Source organism: Lynx canadensis, chromosome D3 (assembly GCF_007474595.2).
Source record: "Lynx canadensis isolate LIC74 chromosome D3, mLynCan4.pri.v2, whole genome shotgun sequence".
Classification (NCBI taxonomy): domain Eukaryota; kingdom Metazoa; phylum Chordata; class Mammalia; order Carnivora; family Felidae; genus Lynx; species Lynx canadensis.
The window spans coordinates 55,732,254-55,759,410 of record NC_044314.2 but is presented as its reverse complement, the minus strand read 5'-3'; the positions used below and the strand labels follow the sequence as shown (position 1 = coordinate 55,759,410).

Sequence of the window (27,157 nt, the reverse complement as noted above, 5' to 3'; positions counted from 1 at the left end):
ACGGAGGTTCCTCAAAAAACTAAAAATAGGACTAACATATAATGCAGCAATTTTACTTCAGGGCATTTAGCCAAAGAAAACCAAAACACTAATTTAAAAAGATATACTCACCCCTATGTTTTATCGCAGCATTATTTATTTATTTATTTATTTTTTTCTTTAAAATTTTTTTTAATGTTTATTATTTTTGAGAGAGAGACAGAGTGTGAGGGGGACAAGGGCAGAGGGAGAGGGAGACACAGAATCTGAAGCAGGCTTCAGGCTCTGAGCTATGATCACAGAGCCTGACGCAGGGCTTGAACTCATGAGCCACGAGGTCATGACCTAAGCTGAAGTCGGACGCTCAACCAACTGAGCCACCCAGGTGCCCCTATTGCAGCATTATTTATAATAGCCAAGATATGAAAGCAGCCCAAGTGTCCATGGACTAATGAATGAATAAAGAAGAGGTGGGGTGTGTGTGTGTGTGTGTGTGTGTGTGTGTGTGTGTGTGTGTGTAAAATAAAAATATTATTCAGCCGTAAAGAAGAATGAGATTTGCTATTTGCAACAGCATGGATGGACCTCGAGTATATTATGCTAAGTGAAATAAGTCAGAAAAAGACAAATATCGTATGGTTTCACTTCTGTGTGGAATCTGAAAAACAAAATAAACAAAGCAGAAACAGATCTACAAATACAGAGAACTGATGGTGGCCAGAGGGGAGGTGGGGGGGGGTGGTCATGGGCAAAATGGGTGAAGGGGAGTGGGAGATAGGGGCTTCCGGGTGTGGAATGAATAAGTCACAGGGATGAAAGATACTATGTAAGGAATATAGTCAGTGGATTGTAATAATGATGTGTGGTGATAGATGGTAGCTGCATTTGTGAGCAAGCATAGCATAATGTCTAGAGTTGTCCAAGCACCATGTTATACATCTGAAACTAATGTAACATTGAGTGTCAAATATACTTCAGTTAAAACGCATATACATGCATATTTTAGAACTAGGTCTTCTCAGAGAAGGGCAATCAACCTGATATGTTAAGTTACTTAAGAATTTAAGTTACAGGGGTGCCTGGGTGGCCCAGTTGGTTGGGGGACCAACTTCAGCTCAGGTCATGATCTCAAGGTCTGTGGGTTCAAGCCCCGCGTCAGGCTCTGTGCTGACAGCTCAGAGCCCGGAGCCTCCTCCAGATTCTGGGTCTCCTCTCTGTCTTCTCTTCCCCCCTCCCTTGTGTTCTCTCTATGAAAAATAAACATTTAAACATTTTTTTAAAAAGACTTTAAGTTACTAATTGATGAGAAATAGAAAATTCTGAAACTGAAGAGTTTGTTCTTATCAAAAAATTATAATTCTAGTCATTTTAATGCAGACCAGATGTTAAAATTTCTAAAAATACTGTATTTTGTGATGTAAATATATTTATAATATAATCATTTCATGCTATAGAGTATATGATCTATATAGTGTATATAGTAATTTATAGTAATTTTATGCCATGAATGCAGCATACTTAAAAATTCAAGATTTGGTAGCCATACAATACTAAGTTAGAATTTTCTATAAGAATGAACTCTTCAGTTTCATAGTTTTCTATCATAAATTTGTGATGAAATCCTGTGTTAACATTTTAGGAATATCATTTTAACACGTTCAAGTGGTTTCTTGTTTCTAACCAGGGCCATCATCTGAGCAGATTCAGGCTTGTGAGCCCATCATTACACAATCATAGTTTCCCAGTTGATTGGTTTCTATAAGATTCTTTATGGGAATATATATTCAAGCCGTAATCTGCCTCTCTTGTTAATTTCAAATCTTATGCCTCATTTAACTAGATTTTTTTTTTCTTGATGGGGGATAGATTGTAGTTTCCTTAAACATCCCACTTCAAAGTATGGTCCCCAAGCCCACCTGTCTTGAAACCACAAGGGGGTTTATTAAAACCACAAGTTCCGGAACACCTGGGTGGCTCAGTTGGTTAAGCGTCCAACTCTTGATTTAGGTTCGGGTCATGATCTCACCGTTTCGTGAGTTTAAGCCCCATGTCGGGCTCTGTGCGCTGACAGTGTGGGGCCGGCTTGGGATTCTCTCTCCCCCTCTCCTCATGCTGTCTCTCACTCTCTCTCAAGATAACTAAACATTAAAAAAAGAAGAAGAAGAAGAAAAAAAAAACACCACACACACACAAGTTCCTGGGCCCGTACACCAAATCTCTTGAATAAAAATCTCTGGGTAGACAAGGGATACAGGAGTACTGATGCAGAGGGGCACTTGTACCCCAATGTTTATAGCAGCACTCTCAACAGTAGCCAAATTATGGAAAGAGCCTAAATGTCCATCAACTGATGAATGGATAAAGAAATTGTGGTTTATATACACAATGGAGTACTACGTGGCAATGAGAAAGAATGAAATATGGCCCTTTGTAGCAACGTGGATGAAACCAGAGAGTGTTATGCTAAGTGAGATAAGCCATACAGAGAAAGACAGATACCATATGTTTTCACTCTTAGGTGGATCCTGAGAAACTTAACAGAAACCCACGGGGGAGGGGAAGGAAAAAAAAAAAAAAAGAGGTTAGAGTGGGAGAGAGCCAAAGCATAAGAGACTCTTAAAAACTGAGAACAAACTGAGGGTTGATGGGTGGGAGGGAGGGGAGGGAGGGGAGGGTGGGTGATGGGTATTGAGGAGGGCACCTTTTGGGATGAGCGCTGGGTGTTGTATGGAAACCAATTTGACAATAAACTTCATATATTGAAAAAGAAATAATAAAGGCACATTTAAAAAAATTTTTTTTTCAACGTTTATTTATTTTTGGGACAGAGAGAGACAGAGCATGAACGGGGGAGGGGCAGAGAGAGAGGGAGACACAGAATCGGAGACAGGCTCCAGGCTCTGAGCCATCAGCCCAGAGCCTGACGCGGGGCTCGAACTCACGGACCGCGAGATCGTGACCTGGCTGAAGTCGGACGCTTAACCGACTGTGCCACCCAGGCGCCCCTAAAGGCACATTTTAAAAAAAATCTCTGGGTAGAGCCTAGGAATTGCCATTTTTAGCAAGCACCTCAGGCCAACTATAGTTTGAAATTTATTTTCCCGCCGTGAGGATTTTTGCATTGAAATACCTTTCTTCTACTTTTATTATGTCTTAGTTTCCAACCTAGAATGTTTATCTTAAATTTATCATGAGATTGTTTAATTACATTGCTAAACTATTCATTGGATTCGAGGCATACTTTGAAATGGATAAAAATTATAAAAGAGCAATAAATCCATTTCTCGTAACTAATCCGTTAACTTTCCTTCCAGTTGCTTGGGGGGAAGCCAGCTCTCATTTATGAACCTCACCATTGGCAAGCAGTGAGGAGATCCATCATAGCAGAAAATGAATAGGAATCAATAGGAAAGTAAAACCAGATCAGACCATTTTTCAAGTAACAAAAGGACTTGGAAGAATAATCACTAGAAATATATTGGATTGACCGATAGCTTATAATTCTTACTGCCCATGTTTCAGTAATATTTTCTGAGTGATTTAAAAATGATATTAAGCAGCCAGCGATACCTGGCCTTATGCCACTTCTTTAAAAGACAACTCAGGGAGTTGTGGAATTTTAAGTATAATATGAATGGTAGCATCAAGAATATGCTAGAACTGGGGCGCCTGGGTGGCGCAGTCGGTTAAGCGTCTGACTTCAGCCAGGTCACGATCTCACGGTCTGTGAGTTCGAGCCCCGCGTCAGGCTCTGGGCTGATGGCTCGGAGCCTGGAGCCTGTTTCCGATTCTGTGTCTCCCTCTCTCTCTGCCCCTCCCCCGTTCATGCTCTGTCTCTGTCTGTCCCAAAAATAAATAAAAACGTTGAAAAAAAAAATTTTTAATAAAAAAAAATAAAAAAAGAATATGCTAGAACTAATAAAAGTACCTGTGCCGTTAAGATAGAATATAGGTATCCTCTGCAGCTAAGAGTGTTTGCCTCCTTCGCAAGAGAGTGACCCAAAGAAAGCAGCTAGCACTTAAAATGCTACCCCTTTCTTCTGAATGTTTGCAAAGGACTTGTGGAGAAAATAGAAGTTTCCAGAAGTCAATTAATGGGGAAAAGAGGGTGTTAGGGCATCTTTGGGGAATATCTGAAACATAAGGGCTGGAGTGTGAGGTCACAGAATCCCAGAGTGAAAAGAGTGGCTGCAGCTTGTGGTGTAGAGGAAAGGCTTCCAGCATGGAAGCCAGGGAGACTGGGAGGAATTTTTCAGGAGCACATTCAGAATATAAGCAAGGTCTACACTGTGGCACTTCTGTGGTTACTACACGGAGGGAGCAAATGTCTGGTGAAGGAACAGCCAGACTTTAATAAGGTCCTGCCTTAAAAGGCCAGAAGAGAAAAACGAAGTGAATGTGAATTAAAGGAGTGATCTGTTAGAAAGTACATGGAGAAAAGAAAAGGCTGTTTTTCCTTGTTTATAATGATAAACCACACACAATTAGAGACAGTATTAATAAAACGGAGAGTTGAGTAGAGCTTAATAACGTTTCAAGCAGAAGTGTGGACAGTACAGAGAGTACGTGACTGTAAGCTGACACCTGGTTGATTCTTTTCCTTGCTGGAGAGCCCGAAAGTCGATGCCATAGGATAAAGAAAGGCAAGACGTTAACAGCATCAGCCCAAGTCGTGGCCTCATAAGGAGGTGTGGAACTTAGTAAAGTACAGTTAATACATTCAGGCCTCTCTTGAACCAGACATTTCCCCAAGTGAGAAAAGAATCTTCAGCAGCCTAGAGAGCAGCTCACATAAATATTGACTACAGTAAACCTTCCGTTAAAAAATATCTTGAACGGTTCCTTGCCATGTATTGTAATGGGATTTGACCTGCAATGGCAAAGCAGGAAGGACAAAGGAAATGGGATTGTGCCTGTACTCTTGGTCTGTGAGCTATCCAAAATGTCATAGCAATAGAACCAGTCAATTCCGGACTTGTCTGATTGAGGATTATCCGTACCATTCCTGTTTTGTCCCTCTTCCAAAGGCTTACCCTTGTCCCTGAGAAAGGGAGGAAGCCTAGTCAATTTCCAAGCTAGTTAGAAACACCAGTACAGGATTTGGGCAAAAGACTAAAAACTAGATGAAGTTTCAGACCTATCTGGACCTCATTTGATGGAGACTTTCCGGTTTTCCACTTGGGAGCAAAGGTTGCCTAGGTGTTAGTACTTGGAGTTGAGGCAGTTCTAACTATCAGAATAAGAAATACAAAGGGCTTTTCTAAGGTTCCATTCTAATGTCTCCTCTCTGCAGGTGGTGCTTGGCACTTTTCATTTAATGTGAAATTTTACCCACCAGACCCCGCCCAGCTCTCTGAAGACATCACCAGGTATTTGAAAGTTGGCTCTGAAAAAAGGCAGGCATGTCGGGAAAGCTGCTTCTCTTTATTCTCCGGAGAAAAGCGTGCTTACGTCTGGTAACCTCACAGTCATCCCCACAGAAATGGCAAACCAAAGGCAACAGAGTGAGAACAAACATCTGATGAGAAGATTTGCCAAATCCTGTCTGTTCACAGTGAATCTTTGGTGCTAAGCTGATAGTTCCCGCTGCCTGACCGTGGCGGGAAAACACACAGCCCTGAGAAACTGTCATCCACCTGCCACGATCACAGTAGATGGGATTCAGCATTAAATGATACAGCAATTTCTAGCAGTCCTGCTCTCAAACTCCGAGTCAAAAAAGTGTTCACGTGTGTATCATTTTTAAAATAGCTGCCGTGTATCAGATTGGTTATATAAAAGGCATAAGCATCTAAGCAGCGATTTAAAAAATGATACATACATGCACACGTATGATACACATAAACGTGTACGTTTAAGAGTTTATTTTCCATGACCTGTCTAGACAAAATGATTAATTCATTTTGGGGAAAGAAGACCCAGAGAAAGGAATCGAATGTAAAGCTATTCTTGTGCGATGACTGAGCTCTGGGTGTGAGAGGAGTTTCCTTTATGAGGCTGGCCTGGGTTTGCTGTGTGTTCTGGGCTTTTCCGCATCCTGCCTTGGAACCCCTGGCTCTCGCACCCTGGTTGGCAGTCAGTTTGCAGCCAGCCAGGGTGACGTTGTGCCATGTGTGCTGGGTTTTCTGTGTAAGCCTCACATCCTCCTTGGAGGGCTTTTCAGAAAAGGGAAAGGACTCAGAAAAGCTCTGGTGCCTTGCTATAAGTAAAAATAATTCCAGCAGGCATGTTAGGAGAAGGGCAAAAAATAGTTACAGAGGATTTCTTTTACATGTGCGTGAAATCGAAGAAAATGTGGGATTTTTTTATTTAAAGATAACTTTTTAATAATATTGAGGAACCACTTAATTGTGGCTAATTGATTGGTTATAGAGCCAAATACACCTGGATTTGAAATGCAGTGCACGCACAGTTCCCATCTATTTGTGCAATGTTTACAGAGTGAGTCTGTATGACGTGGAGTTTCCTTCACATTTAAAGGGGACCTTAAGACTTTAATCATAGTCTTCAGCATCAGCCGATTAACAGTTTATCTCTTATATGAAAGGTATATGTATATTTTATTATACCTCTATGCTGGGCCTTGAAGAGTATTTTTAAACGTCATCAATGTTAACACTTACCTTGGGGTCTTCTGCAGTTAGTATTAGATCTATAGATCTTGAAAAGCAGAGTAACAGGGGAGATAAGTCTGCTATTAATGGAGATACTTGCATGATTTCTCGGCCAAATTAAGTGGAACATGTTTTGTATTCCTTGAATAGAAAGCTGTTTGCTTTTAATGAGGAGGTTCTCAGATTTTAAAGTAGTAAGTCTTCAGAGTTAATCTTCCTATCAATTGGATTCTAGAAAGTCCGCTAAATAAAAAAAAAAAAAAAGAGAGAGAGAGAACTTGAAACAGGAGAAATTGTTCTCATAAAGAGACCACTGCATGAGGAATGCAGGAGGTCGAGAGCAGAGTTTATGATGGTGTAGCTGTTGAGTTAGCTGAAATCTGTCTCGGTTGTAGGGCAGGACCTTTAACCGAGACTTTAAAATGAAACTTCCTTAAGGCTAGTAGAGATCTAATAACTGCATTTAACAGCACCATTTTTGTATGATAATTCCCCCAACCAGAGATTTCAGTGAGTGTGTTGAGGGCTCATTTATTTGATTTTAAATGTTAGTTCTTGTAAAAGATGTTAAAGAAACAGATCTTGAGGTTTCTTTTACTCTGTGCGTTATAAAAGCTTGTTTTATTATGAACATTGGCTTGCCTCTAGATGCCCTTAAATACTGTATTTTGTAGCCAAGCATTTTCCCCTGACATCCCAATCAAAATACAGATGAAGGAAAATTCTAGTGAGATTTTTCAACAGGAAGAAATCGCTTACAGTACAGTATGTATCAAGTGGCCTGCTTTTCACATGCCCTAACGCTGGCTTTTTGCCTTGTCTTTTGGTTCCTGGAAGGTACTACCTCTGCCTACAGTTGCGAGATGACATCGTGTCCGGAAGGCTGCCCTGCTCCTTTGTCACCCTGGCCCTGTTGGGCTCCTACACTGTCCAGTCAGAACTTGGAGACTATGACCCAGATGAATGCGGGAATGATTACATTAGTGAGTTCCGCTTCGCCCCAAACCACACGAAAGAACTGGAAGACAAAGTGATAGAGCTGCACAAGAGCCACAGGTCAGTGCAGAAACCCTGAAGACATGCGACGTAGCTTGTGCCTGGGTGGGTGAGCCTCACTGGTACCACCTGCTTTTCCCAGGACTGATTTCAGTGGCATGCAGGTTGGGACTGCAGCAGAGTGAGGTTCTGTACTTGGTACAATTCTGGGTAGTTACATTGTGGCTCCGATGCTCTTTGAGAGCCTTTTGTCTTGTTATTCTCCCCCACCCCCTGCCGACCACAAACCTGCTAGTGCCTCTTCGGGGACTTGCTTAGTATATATAGCCAGGGGCTAAGTGGGAAGTATTACAGAGAGCAAAGCAGCATCGTAACACATTTTTTTTTTCTTATCAGAGGAATGACGCCAGCAGAAGCAGAGATGCATTTCTTGGAAAATGCCAAAAAGCTGTCCATGTATGGGGTTGATTTACATCATGCCAAGGTACGCATTTTTCAAACCCCAACCTTCCTATTCAGTTGTATTAAATTCAAGGTTATTATTAATACAGGCCGGTGATTTTTACTATAGGCATTATAAACAAAAACTGGGGGATTCCAATCCGTGCTTGCTTTTAAGGCCTATTCAATGATAAAGCACATTCAGCTCTCTGATACTTGGACTGAAGGGTTTGCGCTGCATGGCTCAAACTCCCATTGCTCCTGGCCTCGGCTCCTGAAAGGTCACAGTGGGCAAAGCCTCCGATTGCCTGTTGGTTCAGTTATAAATGTATCTTCACATCACAAGCTCCTAACTCAGCCCCCTTCCCTGTCACAGTTTTATCTCCCACTTTGTGCCAACACGTGCCCTTTGCTTCTGCCAGATCCTGTCTCTGCCTTTTCCCTGAATATGCCTATCTTTCTCTGGGCTGTCCTCCTTCCTGTCTACCTGTCCAACCTTGGCCAACTGTCCAAGACCCAATCGTCACATCTCTTATGTGCCAAGTGCTCTTTATGCCTCTGTCCTGGGTGATCACCCGGCACATAGCAAATACCTGTTAAATTGAAATAACTCTCTAGAACTTGGGTTCTCTGACAGGCAATCAGTGCTTTGAAATAAGGTTATAATTTTGAAGTTCAACTAAAATTAACCCCCCGAGCTAAGGCTTGCCTAGTTGATTGGTGGTCGGCGAAATGTTAAAATTCTATCTTGGCTACGGAGTCTTTTGAAGAAGTTGGGACCAGGCTGTAGGAGGGTTGAGGTGGCGAAGATGCGTAAAGCTGTTTACTTTGGTTCACACTTTTCCCAGAATCTCTGTATTTTTCAGCAGTGAGAGAATGACTGTAGGGGCTATTAGTCTATTATTTGAGCAGCTACGAACAAAAGTACTGGAGAAGCACAGGAAGCCTTACGGAAACTTTCATCCAAAACATAGGAAGTTTGTTAGGATCGTGGGGATAGATTCTGGAACTTTTAGTAGCCTTAAAAAGATGAGTGTTTGAAGTTCAGAGGCAGTTTCTTCTGACTTGGGCTGTCAGGAGACAATCACTCCCGTATGGGAACGTGCCTTTAGTACTAACGGACTGCATAGCCACCAGTTTTGGGACCCAAGGAACACGCAGTTAACGGGCTTCCAGGCATCCAAGTATCTTACACCGTCAAGGTTGGGGCCAAGAAATGAAGAAAGTTTCAGCTGGCTCGTGACAACCCAGGGGACCCGTCTATGATCTGCAGGCTCTGTTGATGCTGGAAGTAGGGCCCCTCCCTGGTTGGCTCTCAGTGAGCAGACTGATCCCCACTGAGTTTGGACAAGGAAATGGTGGCCATCCTATAAACACAGGTTTGATTGCTTCTGTCTGCAGACCATGCTGTAGATCATACAGGACAGGCACTTCCAAGGCCTGAAGGCCTGAACACTAGCAAAATCTCATAGACTCGGCTGGGGCATACCTATCTGAGGGATGTGTCGGTACATGGAATGCCGAGCTCTTTGACTCTGGTGTGTAATTACAACAGCAGCTATAGCTCTATTTACTTGCCAGTTTGTTATTCTGTTTTTTCACTTCTTTCTCACTCAGATAAGAAAATGCCGTGTATTTTATGCTATAGAAGGCAGGATGAGGATTTAAAAAAAGATAGGGACATACGCTAAGATTGCTTTTCTCTTCGAGCTTTTCCCTAGGTGGCTAACAGATAAGGAAACAAGAAGGAAATGAAGGTAGCCTGAAAATTCGAGCAAATTGAAAGCTTGTTTTTTGAGTTACATTACTCACGATGATTCACTTACTGCCCAGGAAAAATAAATAAGTAAAAGATTAAGGCATACATTTGGGGCAGTACAGCTCTAGATTTATCAGTGTTCCTATCAGTACAAATAAAAATCACTTAACATTGCTATAGCTACTAAATTAAAATAGATCACTGCTTTTTCATTCACTAATATGATTTGAAATCACGCCAATTAAAAAGAAAGAGTTAAGGAAGCACCAGTGCAGCCTATGACAGGATTTCATCTGAATATTAAGTATAACGAATGTTCAGCTGCGGACTCCCATTTTCTGGCACAGCCACACTCCATCATTTCAAGGAGGAAATTTACTGAATTAAATTAGAACTGATTTCCGGTTATAAGTGAGATGCTTCTCTTCTGTGGATGGTATAAAGCCCTGGGCTTTAGGGCCTATTTAGAATTTCTGAATTGTGATTTTGGACTCCATGGCTCTGTATAAAGAATACATAACATATTATTAGATGCGGGTCCCTTGTTTTGGAAAACCTATTCTAAATGCTTTGTCTTTTTTTCTTAGGAAGACTGCCTCTGCTTGTTTGTCATTTAATGTCAGTCTGAGTAGGTGCTGTCAGAGTCATTTATTCCATATAAGATTCTGAAATACAGATAAAACTCCTTATTGGGTATCCCATGGACCGAGTGATAAGTGAAGGATGCAGAGTTTGAGCAGTGATTTTAAATTAAGGGAATAGTACACTCATTTATTTTAATTATGATAGACTGAGACCATCCAGATCTCCCTTCAGTGCTCCCTGCTAAAGGGAGCATCTAATGTGTTTATTGGTAGGGAAACACCCACGTCCCCAGTAAAGACCACTGTGACAGCTTTCAGTACAAAAAAATTACCAAGCTGACGTCAGGACTACGGGCTGTGGCAGAACACTTGATAATCAAACATGTTACTCTGTTGTTACTTCGGAGTAACGACATGGAAACGTCGGTTCAGTTTAAAACCCCACCTATTCCTGACGTTTTCTTTCTTCCCTTGCCCCCTCTTTCAACAAACGTGTGATGGCTTAATGCCTGCTAGGGAGGTGCTGTATGACCGCTGATTGGGCAAAGGTAAAACAGAGCTCCTGCCCTCAAGCAGCTTCCAGTCTTGAGGAGAGCAAGGTGTGGGAGGGAGCTGATTGGAGCGCCACTTGCTTGGGGTGTGCTGGCGAGGACAGAAGGATACAGGGACAAGGGAGGCCTGTGTGGTGGAGAGGAGGGGTCAGAGGAGGCTTCCTCATCTTCCCCAGGAAGGATTCTGGCTTCTCGTAACTCAAAGACACTAATGGGTGATTTAAAAATAATAATAACAATGAAAGAGCTTTTAAGTGTCCTTTCTTCCGTAGGTCGAAGGCCTAGTTCCCCAACTAAGCTCTGTATTTATCACCCAGAAAGCGAATCAAGGACCTTTAATCAAACAGTCCTCCCGTGCCTGCATTTCTGCTCCGGGCGCGAGGAGTCACCTCTGAGCGGCCCTGTGAGCACATTGGCTGGTTCTGAAGGATCAATAGTGCCAGCTATTTGTCAGTATCAGGCTCTAGCTCTTCCAATTGCTCGTTCAGATGAAAGCCCCTGATAAATGGTGGACAGTTTCTGGTCTTTGAGCTCTCCTCAGAATTTAATTATGTTGTAATATCCTGCCATCAAGTATTTCCACTTGTGTAGAGTAATTTTGTACCTTAATGGAGCGATCTGTTTCCAGGGTAAAATATTTCATTTTAATCCAGTTAGATGGTATTTGTAGACTTAAATTTCCTAGAGATGGACCGAAATATTTATTTTTGATTCTGGAAATGTTCATTTTCTGCCTTGCACTGGCAAGATTGAGGAAGTAAATGCCCACAGTGGGGATGAGTCAGACTCTCCTGTTTGGATTCTTCCATATCCCCCTCCCCTCTTCACCGCTGCAGAGTGACTCGGTTCCAGGGACACTCCTGCTGATTAATATGTGGCAAAAGACCTCAGCTTCACCTCCTATGTGCCCCCTGCTTCCAACATCCAGTGTGACAAGGAGATGGGGACGGAGCCTCACACACAGTCCTGCCTTCTGTCCTTTGTGTCTCCCCCACTCAGGGCCACCACATGTGTTGATTTTACCCCGTTTCACCCAAATACAACATGTGGGGGGCATAGGCTGGACACACTCGGTCTCCTGAGCTTTATATGACCTCCCTGATGACCTCTGATCTCTGAGACTTCTCATCCCACATCCCTAGGAAGTGACCTAAAGGTGAAGTAAATGTGCCAAGTAGCAGAACAACAAGCTATAACTGTAGCATGCTCCCACTTAAAAAAAGAAAACTATATACCTATAGAAAATGTGCTGATATTCATGTATGTGAACCGGTTTTCAAATGTGACTGCAACTGGGCAGTGTGTGTGTTCCAGGCACGTTGGGGAAGTACGCTCATAATTTAAAAAATGATTTTATATTTAAATTTCACTCTGACACTAATGGTATGTAAAAAAGATTTTTTTCTAAGGCTCTCTCTCAACAGAACAAACTCCAAAACACTCTTGAGAAGGGGCAGAGCCCCTCTGTTAGTATACATATCAGCTGAACGTTCTATCTCTGCAGCCAGGCTGCTCATATTCAACTGGGAAGGACCCTTCACCTCTCCATGCCTGAAAAGTGTCCTCCTCTGTAAACTAGGAACAGTCATAACAACTCTCTCCAAATATCACCGTGAAAATGGAAGGAGTTAATACACATTAAACTGCTGTAACCATTTTAGAAGGGCAGCGATGATTTCTTCCTGCTATTAACACATCATCTGGTCGACCTTCTCTGTGTGCGGTATTTACGTTGTAAGATACCTGAGCGTGAGCCAGTTTTACTCTGACATATCTGCGTAATGATTAATATCTTCATTAGGAGCCTATTACTTAGTGGCAGTGTTTAAAAAAAAAATGGCTGCAGTGTTCTTCGTATTTAAATTAGAGCTATAGGTAGTCAATTATAGGTTCTTTCATGGAAGCTTAAATCCCCTACTCAGCTGTCAGTGGAAAAAAGTGAAATACTGATCCATTGTTTCTTGGTGCTCTTTTCCAGGATTCTGAAGGAGTAGAAATTATGCTAGGAGTTTGTGCTAGTGGTCTGTTGATATATCGTGACCGACTGAGAATAAACAGATTTGCCTGGCCTAAGGTTCTAAAAATTTCATACAAACGGAACAACTTTTACATTAAGATCCGGCCAGGAGAGGTAAGTAGCCCCGCATTTGCATGTACCTTGAACAAAAAGGCACCTGATGGCAAACAAAAATTTAAATTGCCTGCGCCCAAGTTCTGAACATCATAGGACATGGTGATTTCTGTCTCAGTGCCAAGGAGAATTTATCGTAGACTTGTCCGATAAACAGCAATAAATAAAACATTTTCTTCTTTTCAGTGGTTTGATTCTAATTTTGTCCCAGTGCATAGATTGAAAAAGTTTTATTTTTGAAGCTTTTAATGTAAAATCGGGATTTGTGAACAATGTTTTGTACATTTCCAACTGCGGTATAAAAGAAACTCTTAGGTGCTAAACCTTTTGTGAATAAAAAAATAGATTTCTTCCTGTTTGTCTCTGTTTTACATGTCCATGACCTGTCTTTGTACTCCAAATCTGTTGGCACCCTAACATGTATAGCTTAGCGATAATGTGATCAAAGCACAAGAAAGATTATAGCAAGAGACACCAAGGGTAAATTACGTAAGCGTCTCATAGCCTCGTACGTTTCTGCCTTTTTCTTTCAATCAGGTAGACTGATGAAAAAATTAAAATCGTTAACTTATCGTTGCTCCTCGGGTACAACCATCCTGAACTACTTATATCCTCCAAAGTGGTTTACACATAACGGGAGATATTTACCACCTATGATCTGTTTAATAGATGATGAATAAACATCCAGTTTCTAACGAGCATGCATAATCTAATGGAGGCAGGCAGAGTTCTAAGTTGGCAGCTCATCCGTGTCTCTGAACTTTTTCTGGTACAATACAGAATGATCTCCTGTCTTCCAAGTCAGCCTCTCCATTGGTGGAAAATGTAATTTAAAAATCAGGTTATATGTGATGCAATGTGATACATGGTGACTACAGTTATAATGCTGTACAGTATATGTGAAAGTTGCTAAGAAAACAGATCTTAAAAGTTCTCATCACAAGAAAAAAGATCTGTAACTATGTGTGGTGATAATACACATAAACATTGAATCATGTTATACACCCAAAACTAATAAAATGTTATATGTCCGTTGTACCTCACTTTAAACATTTTTTTAAATCATACCATAAAGCAAGGAATCCTGTTTAAATATAAAGTCAACCTTGTCTGTGAAGACTGAAATAATCTGGAAGCTTTTCATATAAATACCTGAAATTAGTTTTTTGTAATTCCCTAAAATTGCATATTAAACTTATAACCGATAATATATTTGGTTCATCCAACATTTACTAAGCGAGCACCTGTTTATCGTCGAGCACAATGTTGGTCCCTATCCTTAAGGGACTTTCTGTTTGGCAAGGAATCAGTCTCGTGCACTTAGAATTCTGTCGTCATGATACGTATCGCACATAGGAGAAAATTCTACATACGTGGAACAAACAGGCTGGGGTGAGGGCCCAGATGGGAACGCTGGAGAAATGCATCAGGAGACAGTAGTGAGCCATGGGGGGTTTTCAAGAGGACGTGATACGCTAGACGAATAATTTGGAATGAAACTCTGCAGGTTAGCAATGAGATGTGGTAAGACCTAAACTAGGGCAGAGGCTGTGGGAATAGAACAGAAGGAGCAACTGTGAGGGAGGTTTCTGAAACAGAACCAGTAGGTCTTGGACACAGGGTGGAGGAGGGTGCTAAAGAGGGGAAGGAGTCCATGATGATCAGAGGCCTTCCCTTGGCATGCGTGAAGTTGATGGACGTGATATTATTAGACAAGAGGGGAAAACAGAGAATTTCAGAAAAAAAAATTAAATTCCTCTGAGACATTTTCAGGGGGTGATTCTTGCATAGTAAGAAATACAGGTTTGAAGGAGTCGTCCACTGCATCCATTCTATTCGAGGCCTCAGGCAGGAAATAAGTTGCCCAGAGAACAAGGGAAGTTAGAGAAGAAGAGACCCTCAAACAGAAACCCTGGGTGACATCACTTTTTGAAAGGGAAGAGTAGGCAGAAGAGGACCGTAGGGGGATGAAGGAAAGCAACCAGAGAAAGAAAAGGGGCAGGAAACAGTCCCAAGTGACAAGGAGACGAGATTCTGGGCACATGATGAACCAGCGGGGCCAGATGCTATTGACAAGACGTGTGGGCTAGGAACTAAGAAAAGTGTGTCGACTTGACAAAGCCCAGTGTGACACTGAAGAGTTAGAGAAGATGGTGGGAGGACCCTGCAGGTGGCAGTGAGGTAAGGGGTGCAGTAGCCAAGGCTTCTTTGTCAAGGAGCGAGATGGGGTTGTGTTTCAGGCAGAAGCAGGCTCCAAGAAAGTTGCCCCCCCGGCCCCCGCCACTTTTTTACAATCATGTAAATAGGCTGAGAAGAATGAGTGAGGGAGAAAATGAGTGGTGGCACAAAGGCTCTGAAGAGGTTGAGAAATTGGTACAAAGCACAGAGAGAGAGAGAAGCATTCAAACAGCGTGAGGATAGCAGGAAAGAAAACCTTCCCGGCTTCTTGGCAGCCGCGAGCACGAGTATGGTGCATATTAGATGCGGGATGAATAACTGAAGGATGGTTTAGTCACGATCCAGAATACTCTGGTTTGCTGATTGGCTGCAGCTGTTGGCCAATAGCGGTTTTTACAACTTACCCCTCCGTGTGCACGTCCAGAGTGAGTGAAAAATTGGGAAAGGCAGTTGTAGTTGGAATAGCTTGTGATGTATTTCCCAGCCTCCCCACCCCCAACCCCAGCTCGTCCCTCTCAAATAAGAAATCGAAGTCAAGCATAGTTATATCTCCTGTGCCACACATAAGGCCCCTCTTCTTGGTTCTTTGCTATATAAATTACTTTTTTTCTGTTGACTGTGTCAACAGTCCAGTTGTTTAATGCTCTTTTGGAAAGCTTTTACTGTTTAAAATGATTGCCCTCTGGTGGCCTGATGCATACTGTCGGCAGAAAATAAAAAAAATATTGAACATCTGCAATAATAATATTAAAATACATTAGGAAGTCGGATATTTTGCCTTGAGAAATCAAATGGCTGATAGATTATCATCTGAACTATACATGCTGAAAGATAGGAAATCGTGTTCTCCCGATCTATGTTCGTATATATAATATCAAATAATCCATAGATTAGAATGCATAAACAAAATCAGCAATATCTGATACCAAGTCATCAAATACCTAGGACAAACGCATATTCCGACCAGATCCTGGGAGAAAATGTCTTCCTGAAAATGCTGTAGACTCTAAACATTGTGTTTATTCCTGTATGTATATTCCAGTTGAAGTCATGGTGTCATAGAGACACCATGAAAATAAGGCTTAAAAATGAGATCAGGACAAATTGGCCTCTGGAAGAAATCCAGATGCTGTCTTTTTTTGCATTCCGTTTTCATAAAATCCATCCTTGGACGTAAAACACGCGCATAATGCGGTTATCTATGTCTGCAGCATTTTAAGGAGAATAAATACAAGATTGTTTTTTTAATGAATAATATGTATAGCATGAATTCTGCAAATAGCGCTTGATTTTGTGAGTAAAGGAAAAAACTTGTGGGGGGCATGATTTGTAAATGATTTTCTTTTATTTGTAATTGCAAACCTGACTTTACTCCTCAATATGTGTTTGTTTGTTTTTTTTACTTTAGTTTGAACAATTTGAAAGCACCATCGGGTTCAAGCTGCCAAACCATCGAGCTGCCAAACGTTTATGGAAAGTATGTGTTGAACATCACACATTTTTCAGGTAGGTCAAGATGATTTCATTTCTTCCTCAGGAAGAATTAGAACAATTAATTGGAATCACTTCTACTGAAAAAGTTGGCGGGGAAGAATGTGGAAGAATATCTTTCTATTCCTTCAAGTTCACTGTCACCAGGTTTCTTGACAAGAAATCTTTATCTGCCCGCTTCCCCTTTCTTTATTACCTTTAGTGTCCTTTCATTATTTTTATAAGATGCCCACTTCAAGGATTCAATCCCTTCCTTAACATTTCAGTCATTTCTTAATACGCTGGGCTCCTTTGTTTACTCAGACTATCAGATTTGTTTCTACAAAATAGCAAATTTTATCACCGTCTTCTTCACCAAGATCGCCTATTTAATTGTTCTTTGGGTTTATAGAACCATAAACTCTTCAGTTGCATAAGATGTTAAAGTTCATGGAGTCCAGGCCAACTCCCATTGTATTTATAGCCTCTCTACAACTCCCTGGTTGACATGTACTGTGGGAATTGATTTTTTTTCCTATAAAATCACATTTGGGACGCCTGGGTGGCTCCGTCAGTTAAGCACCCGACTCCGGCTCAGGTCATGATCTCACGGCTAGTGGGTTCGAGCCCCACATTGGGCTCTGTGCTGACAGCTCAGAGCCTGGAGCCTGCTTCGGATTCTGTGTCTCCCTCTCTGTCTGCCCCTCCCCGTTTGTGCTTTGTCTGTCCGTCCGTCTGTCTGTCTCTCCCTGTCTCTCAAAAATAAATACTTAAAAAATTTTTAAACCACATTCATTTAACATGTTATATGTTAAACGCACAAAGCACTTTACCTTTGACTGAAAAAGTTGAGATAGCATTCTTAATGTTTGACTCAACAGTCTCTCTCGCATTTTTTCTTTAATATCTTTAGACTGTTGTTACCAGAAGCACCTCCAAAGAAATTCCTTACCTTGGGCTCCAAGTTTCGTTACAGTGGCAGGACGCAAGCCCAAACGAGAAGAGCCAGCGCGTTGATAGATCGTCCTGCCCCTTACTTCGAACGCTCATCCAGCAAACGCTACACCATGTCTCGCAGCTTGGATGGAGGTAGGCATCACTTCCTAACCTTTAGTAATAATAATCACGAATGGCCACCCAGAAATAGTATGAAACCATCCCAAGCTTTCAGTGAACGTAGGTCCTCTTGAGAAGAGAGTGAAATAAAAAGCACTCGGTCCGTGGCCCAGTGACAAGTTGTAACCCCCACCTTCGGGGACAAAAAAAAAAAAAAAAGGTGCCTCGGTGAGTGTAAGGTCTGTTATTGGTAGATGTATATAAAATTACTCCATAAAAGAATGGTGCTTAGGGAATGAAGAGCGTAGCTTTCATCAGCCAGCACCCCAAATTTGGAGAAAGATTATCTCATTCTAAATACAGTTGTCACGTACTCTGTAAGTAACTTGGTTCTCTTATTGGCAGATCTTAAATGATTACCGGGTTTGTTTCAGTCAGTTTGTTTCAGAAGGAAGACCATAAGTTAAATTTATCTCTGTTTCTGCAAAATTTTCAGGGATAAATTGTGACTGTTTCCAGTCAGTGCATGATAGCTGATAGAAAGGATGACATTTAAATGGTAGAGCCAGAGGCTGCAAGTTAAATCCTCCTGTTAATATTAATTACTGCACCAGATGGACTGGGGGAGCATTGCCGTGTAAATGTTCTCCACCGTCAAGTCAAATGCGGAAGTTAAACAGGGAGAGGATCACGTAAATAACATTTCTAAGGAATGACATAGTAGTGAGTTTTTAGCAGGTTTTTGTCTTGTGTGACAGTTTTGTGTTGCCGTCCATAGTTTCGCACAAATGTGCTTCCTTCAACAACACACGGCAGCTGGAATAATACTTAGAAAGTGATTCATGGCTGGGGTGCCTGGGTGGCTCTGTTGGGTAAGCCTCTGACTTCGACTCAGGTCATGATCTCGTGGTTCACGAGTTTAAGCCCCGCATGGGGCTCTGTGCTGACAGCTCAGAGCCTGGAGCCTGCTTCCGATTCTGTCTCCCTCTCTCTTTGCTCCTCCCCCACTTACTCTCTCTCTCTCTGTCTCTCTCAAAAATAAGTAAACATTAAAAAAAATTAAAAAAAGAAAGTGACGCATGGCCAAGTCTCTGCTTCTAATTCCACCTGGAGATTGTGGTTTTATAGAAAACGTATCTGTGTATATAAAAAGAGTAAGTTTCTAGCATGTGTGTACAACTTTAATAATAAGCAAAAACATAAAATTAAAATAGTAAAAATAGAGTAAAAACAAGTAAAAATAACGAAGTTACAAGTGCCTGGGCTCCCCTTCCTCCTTATATTTTTGCCACCGCTCACCACAGTCCCGGCTCTCTCTTCCCTTTCCCTGTAGCCCAATGTGGCTGGTTCGGTGGCCACCTGAATCCTCCGATTTAGAGGATTGTATTTTGCTAATGGAATACTTTATAAACAGTTGGTAGAGGAAGTCAAAATTGTGTCAGTTGTGCTATATCATGTATGTTACTGGTGAAGAAGAAAAGCACTCACCTGGTAGGTAAACCCAGACTGAAGTCCATCCGAGTAGCACCTGGCAAGTGACTTAAACTTGCCAGGTCTCAGTTTTTGTCACCATCTCTAAAATGGGGGTAAGGCTGTTTGCAAAGAAAGAGTGAATGAGACGTGCGAAAGCGTTCTTCTTTCAGGTGTGATAATAATTACATTCATGATTATTCTTAAAGGCTTTTGTGAGCTGGCCTATGACGTTAATTAACCATTCTGTATTTTCTAATAGTTGCCTGTTTTTCAAATCTCTAACGTGGAGCTAAACCTTGGGAATAAAGCATTTATTGGGGCCATTTCGGGTTGAACTCAGATACTGAAATATTCACGCTAACACTGAAGCTTTTCTTACTGCTTTGTTCCATTTATCCTTTCTCCTTTAGAGAATCTCTGTAAACTCTTTGTGTATTCCATAAGTCAGTGTCGAAGGAACTTTCGTAGAATCACACCTTTTTTCCCAGGCTCTCATCCACTTTGTTCAGTGATGTGTACCCAAGGGAACACATTTGTTGTGTACGTGGTTTTCCTCATGGCCTTTCGTGTGATAATGATTGTTGACAAGCAAAAGACAATTGTGAAACAAATGTACTAATAGCATACTGTCTCTTCCTCCCTGCCCGAAAGTGATGTTAGTATGTGTTGTCTCTCACTTTTTGGGGTCCTGCCAATTCCCGTATGTTTCCTGTGCTGTTGAGCGGGGTGCCGTGGCTGCATGTTGGAACACAAGTGGCTTTTTGCAAGTTTGCATCCTATGTACAACAGCCTAACTGACCCATTGGGAAATTGCGTCTCATATGAGCTTTCTCTCATCAGTATGAGGAAATATAAAATATCTTAGTGAAGATACCTTAACGAAATGGTTTAGCTTTTATGAAAGGATTCAGAATATTTTCTTACGTTTACATTTTAAACTTCCTAAACTATGAAGCTGGTTACATTTTTCCCACGATCAGCTACTGTGTATTGAAAAGCATCATTTGTAAGTTTAAATAAGTTATATACACCTACAACCTAAACTAATGAGTACCAGACTTTAAAAATGTCACTGAATTAAGCATCTTTCACTAAGACATTTCAGCAGGGCTGAAAGGCTGTGTCTTCTACTTTTTATGTTTGCATGTCTTACATCTGCATGGATTTCATTAGCAACATTTGTCTTGTCTTCCCAAAATATCCGAGATGAAGGAGTGTATGCATATCACGGTAATCTTTTTAACGTGCGGTAGAAATTAAATCGTTTCTGCACTCCAGCTGAACAGAGTTGCCGTCCAGATTCTATAATCTCTCCAAATTTTATAATCCCTCGAAGATAGTTAATTTTCATTATCAGCCATGGGACTTTTGATACAGTAGGAGTGATGGACTCTTATAACCATTGCTAACGACTAATTAAAGAACCCAATTCGGTGCTCCTTGTTGAATGGCACTTCCCAAGATGCGTTCAGAGTCAAGTGTATGAGAGCAGTTGTCCGCTGCAGATACCGCTCTTAGCTGTGGGACTCACCACCGGCGCCTGGTGCTGGAGCCAGCCAGTTACTCTGTGGGGTAACAGGCTCGCAGCAGCCCAGCCTCCCGCCCCTCCGCTGCCCCCACGCTCGCGCTTGTCCTCACCGCAGAGCCTGAGACTCACTCTGGTGGCCTTGCGACATGAGCGTTTAAGTCATTTTAAAACACTGGTACAGAAGACACACAAAGTTGTGTCTCCGAGAGCGCTTAGGTGCGGGTGCCCGCAGCGTTGACTAGAGTTTTCAGACAGACGTGGGGAGGGGTACTTTTCGCCATAACGGGGCAATCGGGGTGGTGCTCTTCAGCCTTCTGACTTAACTATTTCAGACTTTTTTTCTTCGGTTGTATTTGCTTTTAGCGTCAGTGAATGAAAACCATGAAATATACATGAAGGATTCTGTGTCTGCTGCAGAGGTTGGTACTGGCCAGTACGCCACAACAAAGGGCATCTCTCAGACCAACTTGATCACCACTGTGACTCCGGAGAAAAAGGCCGAGGAGGAACGGGACGAGGAAGAGGAGAGACGGAAGAAGGCAGAGGAAGCCACGCCGGTGGCCGCAGTACGGCACGAGGGAAAGGTACATCTCCCAAGCTCCCTCCGAGAGCTTGCTTAGACTTTCACGAGCTACTTAATAATTCTGAGGCTAGAAACCAGGAATGTGTTAATCAGTCAGACTTAGGGTAGTTCCAATTCCAGCAGTAGTCACGTTCATAGGGTCAGTTTCTAAATTATGGTTTCCTCTGTCGACATTTGTCTTCTGGAAGATTTCCTTCTTAACGTTTTGAAAATTTTTATTTGAACTGATATGCTATGTAAGACTTTCAACAGCCGTCCTGTCCGTGTATCTTAAAAATACATTTAGGGCCATATGACACTTTTCTGTTTGGGCTCACGTTTCAGAACTGTCACTAAAATTATTTTCTTTGTTTCTGGCCCCATTCTCCTATCCAAGTACTGTATATTCTTCTAGATATACAGTAATCACATTGCCATTCTTCTGAGCGCAAGTTACTGAGTGACCGTAGCCTCTGTATTTACACACTATTTCCCCTCTTACCTTGTGACCATAATCTAATCATCAGAGCAGCGAGCAGACATGTTTTGAAAAGAGCTATTAAGGCAGAACTTTGCAAGGGAACATGGAAGGTGAATTTGGCAGCAATTTCTCCAAGGTGTTCTATTCACCAGATTTTTAAACTTCATTTCATCCAGTATTTCTTACAGTATGTTTATTTTTGGTCATCTGGCATTATAAAGCAACTTGTCAGAAAAATAAAAGTCAGGAAACCTGTAGACAATCTGCTTCTGGTTCAGGATCTTGTAGGTAGCAGAGCAGCTCTCTGAAAGTAGAAGTAAAAGAAATTATATTGGGAGGTTTGTGGGTAATGAAGATGGTAAAACAGAGTGGCTCCTGGAATGTACAGAGTGAAAAGAAATAGAATAAAAATGTTGTGCAACTCACAAGAATAAAAATGTTGTGCAACTCACAGGTATGCTAAAACTTGCCCAGATGTGACTCAAAAGTGTTCTTTTGAACTGGGGGTCTTCAAATATAGATTTATGTCGCTGGGACTCACCTGGGTCTCTAAAGAAAAATGCTTCTTTGGACAAGAGTTACACAGGGATGGGTAGATCCACAACATATTGTAGTTGTGTCAGAATATTCCACGTGAAACCCTATCCATTTTTTTCAAGGTAAGATCATTTATTTACCAAACACAAAGATAAAAACAGGATAGGAGATGATGGCAAGGATATTGGATCACTCTTGCTGTTAAAACAGGCATGCTTTGTTCTGAGTTTTGTTTCTACACTCTTACCCTCCAATTAAGTCAAGGCAGCTTGTAAATAGGATGTGAGAAAAAGGTAGTATGCCTGAAAAGCAAACGATTTCCATGATTTCCCGAAATCACCCACAACAGCTGACAATTCTCGTGGATGTATAACCGTGATTAAGTGGCACATTAAAGGAAATGACTTTTAATTTGTTCCCAAAATAGACCCAGGCCGTGTCTCTTTATCAAATTTGAAAAGACCACCAGTTTGTTTATATAAAATATAGCACTGAACTATCCTCCCTCTTGCCATTTATGCTAAGGGGAAACAAAAAGACAAAAAATTGTGACTCTCCTAGTCTGAATCTCTGAGAAGCCAGCACTTTGACCCAAATGCCTTCAGAAAGGCAGTGGCCCCAACCTTGTGCTTAGGTAGGCAGATGGCAGTCTTCATTTTCCACAGTGCAAAGCTGTCCTTGAAAAACCACTTAAATAAGTGGCATGGAAAATTAAACCTTCGTTTTATTCTTCTCCCTCCTCAAAAAGTAACAAAGAGGGAACTCATTTTTTAACCAAAATGAAAGTATATTACTGAAAATAGTTCTTAAAAGGCTGGTCCCCTAGATTGCTTTGAGAGGAGGGATGTTTCCCAGGCTAATGATCACCCCAGGTGCCTGGGCAGCTGTCTGCCACCAGGGGAACAATGGTCTGCAGGCAGAAGTCAGCTTGTATCTTTTATACATTGTTCTCGCTTGAATGAGATATGTGCAGGGTCATGTTTATTTCAAACACAGCGCTTCACGTCAGATGTGAGTTTTGAGAAAAGACCTACTTGTCTAATACCTAAAAGGAGACACTTCTAATAGATCCGTGATACGATTTTATTTGTGCACGTTCTTACCCTCTTTTTATTTACCAAGTCAGGATTGGGAGTTACAAGCCAGGGCGACTAATTTCCATGCTCTCAAGTCTCTAGGCAAAACACACGTGTACATGCACACACACGTGCACACTCACACAGAGTGTCACAGAGAGCAGTGGAAGTCTAGCTTCAGGCTCTGCGTGACCTTGAATTGAACTCCTGGGGCCCAGCAGCTTCTGAGCTGTGCCAGGTCCTGTGTGGAGCTTGCTGGCTTCCCTCCACGCACCCCCACCCCCACCCGGCTCAGCAGCCCTCCACCACCTGCAGAGGAAGCCGGCTGTGGTCCTAGAGGCTGCTGGGGCCAAAGAGAGTGGAAAGGGCCTCTCTTTGCCCTGCAGAAGCCTGAACTCCCCGGGGACACTTTTGTGGGGATGCCTGCCTTTATCATTCATTCTGTTAAGGACTCAAACCAGGGGAGTTACATCTAGTGATCACTCGCTTAAGAACAACCTGAAGGCTGGGATATTGTACCTTTCTGTTATTTATGGACCACAAATAATACAAAGGGAAAGGCTGATGGGCCACATCACATGAAAACACATTGTTTTTGCTAGTTAGCTTATTGAAACCCCCCTTTGAGTTTTAAGTTCTGTTTACATCCTGGAGAAAGGAGCCCAAATAGAAGTTTTCAAAGGAACCTCAATTCTGCATGGAGCATGAGCTCCTTAAAATGCTAATTGTCAAGCTCCCTGAGTGGCACTACTGATCAGATGGGAGTGGGGCCAGAAACTTCTTGATTTGGAAACCCACCTGTTTGGGATGGAATTGACTCAGTGAGGAAAGGTAACGCTAAAGATTTTTTTCTTTAAATAATCAAATCTTGGATTCATTTTCATTTCTTAATTCAACCAAACTTTTAGTAACAGATCTATTAGCTGGAGATCAGGAGACGTTATTGAAAGTCTTGATTTTAAGTTATCTGAGAGTTATGTTTGCTTTCAAAACCCTAAAGCTTTCTAGAATTGTTGGTCTAAACAGACTTTGTGGATGGTGTGAAACATGTAGACTTTGAGATTACCCACCAATATCTTCGGTGCTGACTTAAAAAAAAAAAAAAAAACGCAGCCTGTAATCGATAGTCTGATGGGGGAACAGTAGCCATTCGTGGTATCTTTGGCATGTGGCTTGAATACTTTAAATACATGAACAACCATAGTGCTAAAATTCTTGTTTTACAATTTTATATTGATACCCATAAGAAAAGTAACTAATTGCAGTTTTCTTTTTGTCCTTTTGCACCTCTGTTTGCTGCTTTCTGTCTCTCTCTGTCTCTTTCACATCAGTCACCTGGGCTTGGCACTGACTCATGCCTTCCGTCCCCCCCATCAGCCCATCGTCCCCCTGCACCCCCCCCAGAGCTCCGTAGGAGGTGTAAGGAGAATGACCGCCAACCCCCGGGTGTCGAGCCGGCCCAAGGCGCCGTGCCCGTGCGCGGAGAGCCCGCCCTGGACTCTGACCACAAAGGGAGGCCGTCCTTAGGGGACCAAGATGTGGCTTTTAGCTACAAACAGCAAACCGGCAAAGGGACCACCCTGTTTTCCTTCTCCTTGCAGCTCCCAGAGTCGTTCCCTTCTCTTCTAGATGACGATGGGTACCTCTCTTTCCCCAACCTGTCGGAAACCAACCTCCTCCCCCAGAGCCTGCAGCATTACCTCCCGATTCGCTCGCCCTCCCTTGTGCCCTGTTTCCTCTTCATCTTTTTCTTTCTGCTCTCCGCCTCCTTCTCAGTGCCATATGCCCTCACTCTCTCCTTCCCTCTGGCTATGTGCCTCTGCTACCTGGAGCCCAAGGCGGCCTCCTTGAGTGCCTCACTAGACAATGACCCGAGTGACAGTTCAGAGGAAGAGGTGTGTACCTCGGCACAGAGCACACTTCCCTGTCGTGGTCGGGGCTTCGGGCCGAAACAGTGTTAGGCGCCTACCGCACTAGCGGCCCTACTTTCAGAGCCTCATTTATTGTCTGTGCCGACACGTGAGAGGTTTTTGTGTGTCGGGGCGTGCGACCCGGCCCCAGGGTTAGGCACAACGCCATGTGGATGGAGCAGCCTGCACCCAGCCCGGATTCGTTCCGCTACCCGCTGACTTCTCCGGATGCTGAAGGACTCAGACGTCCGTTTCAAATAACCTGTCAGCTATGTTAAAAAATCAGGGTTAGGTTCAAGTTCTGGTCAGTTCTCGTGTCGTAAAGGAAACGACCCAGGAGACCGAGAGATAAGTTTAACCCAGGTTTACGGAGCGTTACCAGAATGCGTCCTGGGATAATCACACATAGTGGTGATACCAGGAGGTACGTGATACTCAAGGTGAGGTGGCAGCGAACCCCGTCGGAGGTGTGCCATCCTCATCTGGGTGGGTGGCTTCCCCAAACTGGCAGTGCCTCTCCTCCCTGGGGATTCTGAAGTGTCCCCACTCTGCCCTTCTGTTGTCATTGCCAGGCTATCACTGTGACTCACGGCGGTGAGCCAGACCCCACGGGTGTGTTGGGCCACAGAAAATGCTTGGGTAGCTTCAAAGGCCCACGTGACCTCCGTGGCCGGTAGGAACGCAAAGAGGGCCGGAAGTAACTGCGGTTTTCACACTTAGGAAGAGATTCCTTTAAGATGTCCGCATGCCGTAAAAATGGGCTGAAACTTCATCAGCACTAACAGTGCCAATGGATAGATTGGGTAGCAGCGATTCTTTCAACCCCAGCAGAGGCCAAAAGATCCACACACACCGGACAGTCCGGGAAGGTCAGGGAGGCTGGATAGGCCCCTGTGGCTCTCAGCCCGGCGTGTGCTCGGTGGAGAAAGGACGGGGCCTGCAGCCTCTGTCTGAGAAAACATGCCGCCTGTCTGTCTCCTGTCCCTTACCCGAGCCAGTGGGTGAGTTGACATGGCAGCCATTAGCTTTGCCTCTTAACTGCTCTCCTGTCAAACGACTCCACAGCTGTATGAACAGCCCAGCAGTTCCCTTCAAACAGAGCGCAGGGGAAAAGAACAGAAGTTGCCAACAGAGGGCCTGGCTGCCACCCACCCCCCTGCCCACACCTTCCCCAGGCCCCTCCAGCTCTTCTGTTCTCACAAAGCAAGCCTTTTTGTGGCAGGAGACAAGCCCAGCACTCCCAGCATTAAAAAAAAAAAAAAAAAAAAAAAAAAAGTCACAAAGTCAAAGCAACACTAAAAAAAAAAAAAAAAATCTGTTCAGTTTTCAGCTCAGCTAGAAATCATAATTTGAGGTACACCTGTGAGTATATAGAATTGCGAGGTGTGTATCTATATTTAGTGATATTATGACCATTTCTTAGCAGCAGAAGGGAAAAAATGGAAATGGCCTCATAGATGTTTAAATAAAAGTTTGGCCTTTTCAACCATTTTCAAGGTTCTTAGGTCATATGGCTCCAAATCTATTTAATACAGAATTAAATTTTCATGCATGGAAAATATTTCAAGAGAATGAATCCTAGCTTTCAATATCGCTATTTCTCATAGTGGCAATATTATCAAATAATAGAGGACTAGAACAGACAACATTGAGAATGCAAGATTATCTCCAAAGACTGTAATATTAGCTGGATTCCAACCTGGACATATATTTTTCCTTTAGCAATGGAGTTAGTCGTCAAGCTAACACAAAACAAAAAAGATGGCCATTTTGTGCTTTTCTGAATTCTCAAGAACTGAACTTTCCCGTAGCAAACCACACAGATCTTGTG

General features: G+C 42.6%; 1 protein-coding gene across 17 annotated transcripts in view; it reads left to right on the top strand.

The window, feature by feature from the left end:
- EPB41L3 (erythrocyte membrane protein band 4.1 like 3) overlaps positions 1 to 27,157 on the top strand; it is a 146,275-nt gene that overhangs the window by 99,113 nt on the left and 20,005 nt on the right. For 11 of the 17 annotated variants that reach the window (XM_030336365.1, XM_032595367.1, XM_032595364.1 and 8 more), the window contains 7 exons: positions 5,273 to 5,348; positions 7,431 to 7,649; positions 7,986 to 8,073; positions 12,903 to 13,055; positions 16,642 to 16,739; positions 17,617 to 17,792; positions 21,124 to 21,344. In XM_030336365.1, the coding sequence (XP_030192225.1) occupies positions 5,273 to 5,348; positions 7,431 to 7,649; positions 7,986 to 8,073; positions 12,903 to 13,055; positions 16,642 to 16,739; positions 17,617 to 17,792; positions 21,124 to 21,344 (1,031 nt within the window). Of the gene's footprint in view, positions 1 to 5,272; positions 5,349 to 7,430; positions 7,650 to 7,985; positions 8,074 to 12,902; positions 13,056 to 16,641; positions 16,740 to 17,616; positions 17,793 to 21,123; positions 21,345 to 24,747; positions 25,312 to 27,157 lie in introns of all 17 variants that reach the window. The other 6 variants (XM_036064320.1, XM_030336366.1, XM_032595362.1 and 3 more) reach the window with 2 other exon arrangements.